The sequence below is a fragment of the Gadus morhua genome, chromosome 21 (assembly GCF_902167405.1).
Source record: "Gadus morhua chromosome 21, gadMor3.0, whole genome shotgun sequence".
In the NCBI taxonomy this organism is placed as follows: Eukaryota; Metazoa; Chordata; class Actinopteri; order Gadiformes; family Gadidae; genus Gadus; species Gadus morhua.
In genome coordinates this window covers 18,618,118-18,628,260 of record NC_044068.1, presented here as the reverse complement: position 1 = coordinate 18,628,260, position 10,143 = coordinate 18,618,118, and the positions used below count along the sequence as shown (strand labels likewise).

General features: G+C 47.7%; 1 protein-coding gene across 1 annotated transcript; it reads left to right on the top strand.

The window, feature by feature from the left end:
• The first annotated feature begins 210 nt into the window (after window positions 1–210).
• Window positions 211–3,030, top strand: LOC115533921 (potassium voltage-gated channel subfamily F member 1). The gene has a single exon (XM_030344416.1). It carries the CDS (start codon window positions 528–530, stop codon window positions 2,091–2,093), a length of 1,566 nt encoding a protein of 521 aa, XP_030200276.1. The 5' UTR covers window positions 211–527; the 3' UTR covers window positions 2,094–3,030.
• Window positions 3,031–10,143: the final 7,113 nt, after the last annotated feature.

Sequence of the window (10,143 nt, the reverse complement as noted above, 5' to 3'; positions counted from 1 at the left end):
CTTATATAGGCCTAAGTCGGTTTATTAATTATGATATTTCGTCAACCAAAAGCATAAAGGCCATTCCCTTTTGATTGTAAAATGTGATAACATTTTGTTTACGACTTTAAGTCACCGTGCCCTACATAATTATTAAAGATTATGGTTCACTTTGCCTACTAATCGTAGTGCCTCGTTTTTTGTTAGTGTTTTTTTCTCTCTGTAAAGTAAAGTGGTGTCTTCTTAGTTTCTACACTCCCTATACTAACTCCCTTTAGGGCCTCATCGTCACTAAATCAAATGAACATTTTAACATTAACATTCACTGACTGATGTTCTCATATGTGAGCTTTGGCGCGCGCCGGAATGCACGCACTAGGTTCCCCACAGCGCGCGTGGTGCGCATCAACCAGCAGACGGCCGGGAGCAGACAGGCGGAGTGGTGCGTACTCCTCCTCTCTGAGCTCACAACCCGGAGGAGACAGGCGGAGTGGTGCATCCTCCTCATCCTCCTCCTCTGAGCACACACACCGGTGAGGCTCGGATGCATGCGTAACACCCAGACACCGAGTTTGGAGCACGGTGAGACAACGGACGGCGCCATGGCTTGCTATAACACTTTTCTGTTGAAGACGGACAATGTGGAGAAGAAGATCATCATGTGGGGTTTCCCGAGGACACGGTACACTAACTGCAACGGATCGTCCGGGGCAAGCGAGCAGACCGAGGTTGTGGTTAACATAGGGGGAGTTAAACAGGTGTTGTACGGGGATGTGCTGACCCGCTTCCCGGAGACCCGTCTGGCAGGGATCGTGGAGAGTTCCTCTGCGGGTTCTGAGGACCTCTCCTCACTGTGTGACGACTACGACCCGGACTCCAGGGAGTTATACTTCGACCGAGACCCCGATGCGTTCAAGTGCATCATGGAGCTATATTACTACGGGGAGATCCACATGAAGCGAGGCATCTGCCCCATCTGCTTCATGAAGGAGATGGAGTTCTGGAAGATAGACCCCGACTATCTGGATGAGTGCTGCAAGAGCAACCTGAGCGACGTGGAGAACGAGCTGGCGGAGATCGCGGAGAAAGTGAAAACCATCCTGGTGGACCGAGATGGGGACCCGTCGGGCACCGGCTGGCAGCGCATACAGACCATCCTGTGGAGGCTCATGGAAAAGCCCGAGTCCTCGCTCCCCGCGCGCACCATAGCCATCGCGTCCTTCTTCTTCATCCTGGTCTCCTCCGTTGTCATGTGCGTGGGCACCCTGCCCGACGTGCAGATAGAGAACGCGGAGGGGAACCTCACGGAGCACCCCACGCTGGAGCTGATCGAGACCCTGTGCATCGGCTGGTTCACCGTGGAGTACGTACTGCGTCTGATCTCCTCCCCCAACAAAGTCAAGTTCGTCCTGTCGTTCATGAACATCATCGACTTCATGGCCATCATGCCGTTCTTCGTAGTGTGGACTTTAACATCTCTCGGCACAGCCATGATGGAGCTGGCCAACGTGCAACAGGCGGTGCAGGCTTTGCGCATCATGCGCATTGCGCGGATCTTCAAGCTGGCGCGCCACTCGTCGGGCCTGCAGACCCTCACGTCGGCGCTGAAGAGCAGCTTCAAGGAGCTGGGCCTACTGCTGATGTACATGGGCGTGGGGGTGTTCCTGTTCTCCGCGCTGGGCTACACCATGGAGCAAAGTCACCCGGACACCTTGTTCACTAGCATCCCTCAGTCCTTCTGGTGGGCCGTCATCACCATGACGACGGTGGGCTACGGTGACGTGTACCCCAAGACCACCCTGGGTCGGTGCAACGCGGCGGTCAGCTTCCTTTGCGGGGTCATCGCCATAGCGCTGCCAATCCACCCCATCATCAACAACTTCGTTATCTTCTACAACAAGCAACAGGTGCTTGAGACCGCGGCTAAGCACGAGCTGGAGCTGATGGCGCTGCGCACCAGCGACGACCACCTGATGGCGGGGTCGCGGTGCTCTCAGGGGTCCGCCGCGGGGTCGGAGATCTGGGACAGGCCTTTGACTTCTGCTCACAGCGAGGCCCACGCGCCCTTAGGTAAAACAGCATGCGCAAAGGGAGGGATGGAGTCTGCGGAATGAACATGAGTTTGAACCCGTGGCACAGAGGAAACTAAAAACACATATCGGATTAACCAAGGACTTCACCCGTGTTGCTGTTTATGCCTGAGTACATAACGCATCGGCGGCCTAGAGTTTGTGTGTGTGCAGTCCTGCAGTATTCGCTTGTCTTGCTTGTATAGCCGATTGAATGAAAAGGATCAACTAGGAAAGGTGGCGGGTCGGCACTTTAAATTGAGGTCGCGCCTATCAATGACATGTTCAAAGAGACAGATTGACTAAATGAATAGCAGGTTTTTTGCGCACAAACTCAAGTAGGCCGTGGAGATGAGACTGGTGGAGCGCGTGCGCTTGCCGCAATCTGTATTGCGGTGATCCGCCGTCCGCGCTTATATAACCGACCCGTCCACATAACCAAACTGTAACGCATAAATCATACGTCTCTGGAGGAGTGGAGGGTATGTGTTTGCGTGTGTTCGTGTGCGCGGTTGTGTGTGTGTGTGTGTGTGTGTGTGTGTGTGTGTGTGTGTGTGTGTGTGTGTGTGTGTGTGTGTGTGTGTGTGTGTGTGTGCGCGTGTGTGCGTGTGATATTTTATTGCATTGCTTTTTTTTCACGTCAGTCATTCGTTCAGATTAGTAAATAAAAGCGTCATGGCACATTCCTTATGGGCAAATGATGTTATATCCTATGGTAACATTTGTAACAGACCATATCAAATGACCCCTGGCCCCTGCTTGACCGGGGTGGAATGGAAAACTGTCCCACCATAGTCACACACAGCCTGCATCACTATTGGAGAAAGTATTACTACTTTGTCTGGGGGGGAAATATTATTCAGTGTTGCAGAAAAATGTGCCAGGATGGGCTTCCATTTTGCATCTTCTATTTTCAAGCAGCTTGCAGATCTCTCTCTCTCTCTCTTCTCTCTCTCTCTCTCTCTCTCTCTCTCTCTCTCTCTCTCTCTCTCTCTCTCTCTCTCTCTCTCTCTCTCTCTCTCTCTCTCTCTCTCTCTCAGAGGAGTTATATTGACCACAAAGTTAGGCGCTTGTAGGCGGGGGGGGGGGGGGGGGGGGGGGGGGGGGGGGGGGGGTAGCAACAACAACTCGTCAAGACTGTCCGCCCCCACACTCACACATATACCCTCTCGCACATACACTCTCTCTCTCTCTCTCTCTCTCTCTCTCTCTCTCTCTCTCTCTCTCTCTCTCTCTCTCTCTCTCTCTCTCTCTCTCTCTCTCTCTCTCTCTCTCTCAGACACACACATAAACACAATTTCACACACACAATCACGCAGTCACACACACAATCCACAATCTCCCTCTCTCACACACACACACACACACACACACACACACACACACACACACACACACACACACACACACACACACACACACACACACACACACACACACACACACACACAGTGACACACACAAACAGAGTTGTATGTGAATAGGATGGTGGTGGTGCTATCTGCCCTGGCAGGGAGAAACAACAGATCCACGTATGTCAAATCCTGGACACCGACCCCCTTTGTATCCTCTGATGGATGGAGCCGCAATGCTTTAGATGGGTATTGTGCAGTCGGTTACTGTCACTCGGTCTTCCTCTCCCTCCTTCTGTGACTCCCTGTGTCAATCTGCCTCGCTCTCTCTTCCTCTCTTGCCCATTTCTCTCAGGATAGTACAAATGCACAGGCAAACACGTGTATTGTCACGTTCGAATTTAGACACACAGGCCTTAAAATATAACCCTCCCTCCCTCTGCCACCCACCTACTCAGCTAACAAAGAGACAAACGACTGTGTGTGTGTGTGTGTGTGTGTGTGTGTGTGTGTGTGTGTGTGTGTGTGTGTGTGTGTGTGTGTGTGTGTGTGTGTGCGCAGACACGCACACACGCAGACTGGCAGACACACACCCACTGTTCGTGTGCATATGAAAACACAGAACAAGCGGCAGTATAATTAAACATAACCTATAATTTTACCTCCAGTGGAAATAATACAAGATAATATACTCCCACCACATGAGATGAACAAGATGGAGATCTTGGATGAATTATCATTATAGTTTGAATAAGAAGCTACTGAGCTAAACTAAGGTAACAGGTGCACTGCAGAGAAATATCAGCCGTATTTTCAAATTAGACTTATTGAACACTCTTGATGGCATTTAGTTATTATGTTTTGATGTTTCTGTGGCTGACATTTTTAATAGTTCCACTCTCATTGTTGTCTCATTTGTGTCTCAAATTGCTGTAATATACCCTGCAGTCCAATTTGCTGAAGAGGATGGTTTGAATACTGCGCACCATCATCTCAGGTGTGTGAAATTATATTGTGTTTGTGGTGTTTCATTGTTTCTTTTTTTGCTTTGAAGGGACATTTGTGCGGTGAAGCTCTCTTGTGGATGAAGCTGACTCACAAGCTGTTATGTACTTACTGGTGAGCCACAGAAAGAGCCGACCAGGGTTACGTTACACCACACGACAACCATGACAACGCAAACATGCACCACCAACGGCAAAACTCGTCTTCTCCTCTTGATGAAATGTAGTTCGGCAATTTTTGTAATTATTGTAGACCTGTGCCAGTGAGTGAAAAAGCACTTTGAAAGAAGCCCTGAAGAGCTGTGTATATTAAACCTGTTGGCTCAAAGTGTGTGTACATCAATGAGACAAATGACCTCTCATAGTGTGCTCAACTTCACCAGGACACACACACACATATATATATATATATATATATATATATATATATATATATATATATATATATATATATCTTTCTTTCAGGAAAGATGATCCCTCTAGTAAGTCCCTGACTGTCTGAGGGTAGTATTACTGTGAAATATGATGAACTTTCACCGTGTACTGCAGATTTATGGGGTTGTCAACAAGCAGCTCTGCAAGCTCTGCAACGATCAAGGTTAAACACCTGGAGCAGCGAGGGCGCCCCGTGTTTAAAAGAGAAATCAAGGAAAACGTATGTTTAGATTGTTTCCACGTTCAAGATGTCTCATAGTTTGCTGGAAATCCTGGCGATACAAAGCCCCTCTGTTTACATAATTTACCTTAACACACGTGCAAATATATTTCATTGAACGACACGCTTCAGTCAAACAAGCCTAAACAAATGGGAACAGTGTGAAAGTTGTTAATATTGCAGTGCAAATCTAGCTGCACTCAAATCTGATGGAGTCTGTACACACTACACCCATGGGAATCCATATTCAGCAAAACAGGCTCCGATGCAGTTATTGGATGAGCATACGGACGCATAACGAACAGCGGCATGCCCCCCCCAACCCACCCCCCTCCCTCACACACACCCCCTCCCTCTCTGACATATAGCCATGCTCAGCTGTGGAGGAGAGAGGGAGAGATAGAGAGAGAGAGAGAGAGAGAGAGAGAGAGAGAGAGAGAGAGAGAGAGAGAGAGAGAGAGAGAGAGAGAGAGAGAGAGAGAGAGAGAGAGAGAGACAGAGAGTGAGAGAGAGAGAAAGAGAGAGAGAGACAGAGAGAGAGAGAGAGAGAGAGAGAGAGAGAGAGAGAGAGAGAGAGAGCAGAGAGAGATAGACAGGGGGGCAGCTAATCCCCCCCCTTCCATTGAGCACAGATACAGAAATAGAAGTCGACATAAAAGGAGAAAACCTTTTCCGACCTGCAACAGTCTTTAATTCTTCCAGCCAAATTTGAACGAGGCACTCCTGTGTGCCCCGTCCGCCCGGGTGATTTACAAAACGATGGCGGTGACAATGGGAAGAAATGATTGAACATGACCCTCCCCCGAGCGGTCAGGAGGAGGGTGGACTGAAGATACAGCCGCTCTACTTTCTTTCACTTCCTTCCACATTTCTTTCCCCACCTGAAGGTTTGTCCTCCTGGGGCTCTTGGCATCCACCGGAAAACATCCTCACAGAACGGAAAGAAACTATACTTTTGCGAGTCAATTAATTTGGAATATTAATTATAGTTCAGTGCCATCATGGTGAATGAATGTCTGAATTATACCAATAATGATCTGTTATTGACGCCTATTTTGGGCCAAAATAAATATTGTTGTCAGTTATATTGTTGGAACAGTTTCCAAAACTATTTAAAAACTTAATTAAGTACCACGAGACATTTCCGATGCGGAATTCACTCCATTATAGTCACTGAGCATGAAGCAATCCCTTTGACTCTTAATAATCCCTGGACAATACAATTCCTCATGTCCAAACACATTTAGCTGATATGCTTCTGTTGGCCTCCGCAACAACAAACAAGCACACTGAAGGTCAAAGGTCAAGGATTCAGAACTTCAGATAAAATAGAAATAAGCCCCATGCTATTGCTGCTGTCTCTTTGCAAAGCCATATTGTTTGTCCACAGCGTAGCACAATGCCGGAGATTAGTGAAGTGTGCCCTCTGTCCTTCAATTAACCTAAAAGTGCAAGGGTTCCCTGAAATTATAGTTTGTTTATACATTTTCCTATGGTTATTCTTATCATCACAATTACTGTCCTAGGCTGGTCCCCAAACAGCTGTGCTGACCCAGATAGTGAGGGAGAAGACGTCAATCCAAATCAATCCATTTCTGTAAACTGTCTTCCAGGGTCCAGGGAGAAAGTCCCAAATTCCTGTCCCTGCAGTCACTGATAAGCATTCTGCTTTTGCTCTGACATATTTGTGTGTGTGTCTGTGTGTGTGTGTGTGTGTGTGTGTGTGTGTGTGTGTGTGTGTGTGTGTGTGTGTGTGTGTGTGTGTGTGTGTGTGTGTGTGTGTGTGTGTGTGTGTGTGTGCTCCAGTGCATTTATGTTGTACTGCAGATATACATTGTACTGCATAGCATATGCTCTGAAAGCGGTGTAGGTTGCTACTGTAGGTACACTCACTCTGTTGTGTTCATTTGGTTTGATGCTGTTCTTGTCCTGCACCAATGACATCATTGGTCCAACTCACATCAGAACAGAGCGAGTGTGACAGGTCCCTCTGAAGCCCAGTCGCTGGTTATGCCCACTCTACTGCCACTGCCCCCACAGAGACGACGCAAGAAGGCATGAGACAGCGTTGGAAGGGCCTGTTTAATTGGTATCTGCTATAACATGGGTCTGTGACATAGGGCGACAGTAGCTCAGGAGGTAGAGCAGGTTGGCTGGTAACCAGAGGGTTGCTAGCTCGATCCCCGGCTCCTCCTAGCAGAGTGAAGAGGTGTCCCTGAGCAAGAGGCCTCACCCTGAATGTAATGTAAATGTCTTCTGTCACTCTTTGCAATAGATGTATGGAGATGTATTTCATTAGGGAAACGGCCCTTGAGGATCACGTAGACCTGAAAGACGTGTGCTGACCGCTGCTGATGATCCAGTCCGTGAGGATTATCCTGTCTGAGAACAACGATGCTTCATGGAGTCAACCAGAGCCTCGCTCCCTGTCTCCCGAACAGTCGACAGAGATGAACTCAGATGTGTTGGGCACCCCGTGTGTCCCTAAGTAAGACAGCTCTGCATTATTGAAGCATGCCATGAGAGTGGAGCCCGCGCCGAGCTCAAGACTCCAAGTGGAGCTGTTTACATTTTTTAATTCCAAAGTAAGGAGTCTATCCATCCTAATCCCTATCCATAAGCAAAATGTGTACGTTGTATGATCTACCCGTGAGGGGGCGAGATTGTTTATTTAAAAACGACAATAACAAGCTTTTTCTCCCTCTTTAACATCTGACATTGCACCTCCATCCACACCGTGCCCCCTCAGTCCGACGGAACGATACATGATCTTCCTTTGCCTTGACCTTCCCCTGGCAGCTCCACATTGAGCAGCGAGCTCTGGGTCGCTGGTAGCAGAGGCTCTGCCTGCCCAGCGGCCAGCCCCGCCAACAATGCCCACAGCAACAACAGGTGATGGGTCCGATATAGGCACGGCCCAAAGCCCCCCAGACACGTGGCTTAGCAACAGGCGTAGCTCGAGCCAGCGGCCATTATCAACGTCGAGATATACATTCCAGAAGACACATGAGCCTACGTTCCTTCTTCGCTCTCTTTGATTTGTTGCGACACCATTTAAGCTCTGTCGGTAGCAGTTTGAACATCTACTGTCTATAGTTACTGTTTAACGTATGCACTTCAGCTGTGCCCAATTTTGGTTGAATTCCTGTTATCGTACGGGCAATTATAAAGTGTAATGGATCCTGAATATCCTTCATATAATCTTTTATTATTTATACGGTCACCTTCGACACCATCTGTAGACACTAGAGGGACATTTCTCCAAGCTTTTCTACACCTAATCCGACGACACTTCTTTATTAATTGAAGGCGGTGATGTGTATGTATGGATTAGAAGGATTAGGACGTGATTAGGTTGAGACCCTGGGCGAGTCATGATGGGTGTCCTTGCCTTGATCAAGCGGCAGTGGGGCCACGTCGTGGGGGGTCCCCAGCCTGGGTTAGCCTGCGGTGATCACAGAGAGCAACCTGCCTATTCTGCAAGAAACGGTGGGAAAAAACAAAGCCCTACCAATCGGTGGTGTTAATAACTCCTAAGGACGCATTACTATACTGGTTATGAAGCAGGGCTTTCAGGATATGGTGAGCAGATAGGGGTTGTATCATCTGTAGACTCTAAAGCATCACATATGCAGTATTCAGTATCATGTGAGCAGCGCTGGCTTGTAACTTTATCAGAATAAAAGTGGAAGATAAATCTGCACTATATCAGTTGTTTTACAATGAATCATTCTTCTATAGCATTTAACATCGCTGCCTCGGTCGTCATCCAAGCATTTTCTTTTCTCTTTTCACCCTCCTTCCCCCTGAGGCTTTTAAGCCCCAGCAACATGTGAGAAGTCCCCCTCTCTCACACCCGCAACTTTACATACACACAAACACAATTTACTGCACACAGCAAACACATCCCACTCACATACCCACACGATCACCTCTGTTAAGTGATTTCTAATGTCCCCGCCGTTCCCTAGATAACACATCTTCGCAGCATGAGCGTTACATGCAGAGAAAACAATTTTCTTTTCAGAGAAAAATCTATCTTTCTAACCTCGAGAAAAAAAACACTAGCACAGTGAGTGTCAAGACAGAGGGGAAAGAAAACCGATGAAATATTAAACATGCTCCGGCTGTCTATGTATAAAAGTAGGTTATTTTTGATCTTCCGGTAGATAAGCATTCTATCACTGGAAGGCTAGCTGTCGCTGGTTAACCAATGCCTATTATACGAAGCGTTGTTTATTGATCCTGATTGGTCAATGGCATTATAAAGGTGATAATTCATTTGAATAATGGGACACAGTTCCGAATCGATGCGCTACAAATGCAGCATTAAAAACAAGCATCCAATACAACTATCGACCAGCTGTTGCTTGACCACACAAAAAGATCTATAGCTCATCACAGTTGGTAACTGTGGTGTAAGCAGAATAATCCATGACTGGGTCAGCAGGTTAATAACGAGGCACCCTGTTGTGGTTGAGGTCTGACGTGTGAATGCATCCTCCAAACACACGATGATAGAAGAACAAGAGGAGGAGGGTTATGAAGACGTTCTATCAGTAAACTACTCTGTTTGAAGGCATTCTGTCCTCCGTGGGACAAAAAGGGAAGTGTGTCATCACACACTGGAAGCATTGGCATTTCAATCTGCCCTCCCAATAAAATGAGAGGTCATCTCCCATTCCAACGCAAAACGGGAATGGAATTGCTACTCCCTGCACGTCCCACACACACACACACACACACACACACACACACACACACACACACACACACACACACACACACACACACACACACACACACACACACACGGCACACACACGCACGCACACACGCACACACACACACACACACCGGTTTGTTTTTCAGAGAGAGTCGTTAAAGACGATTTGCCGCTGCAGAGATCATTATATCTGGGTTTGACCCCTGCCAGGGACCAGAGGTGAACTGGCATGACCTTGTCTTTGCATTCAGGTTGTCAATTGAAAAAGAACAACAGGAAATCAATAGTCAGCATCCCCCTACTCTGGAAGGTCTAATTATCACAAATCTCCATACATGGATCTACTTCCTGTGACCTT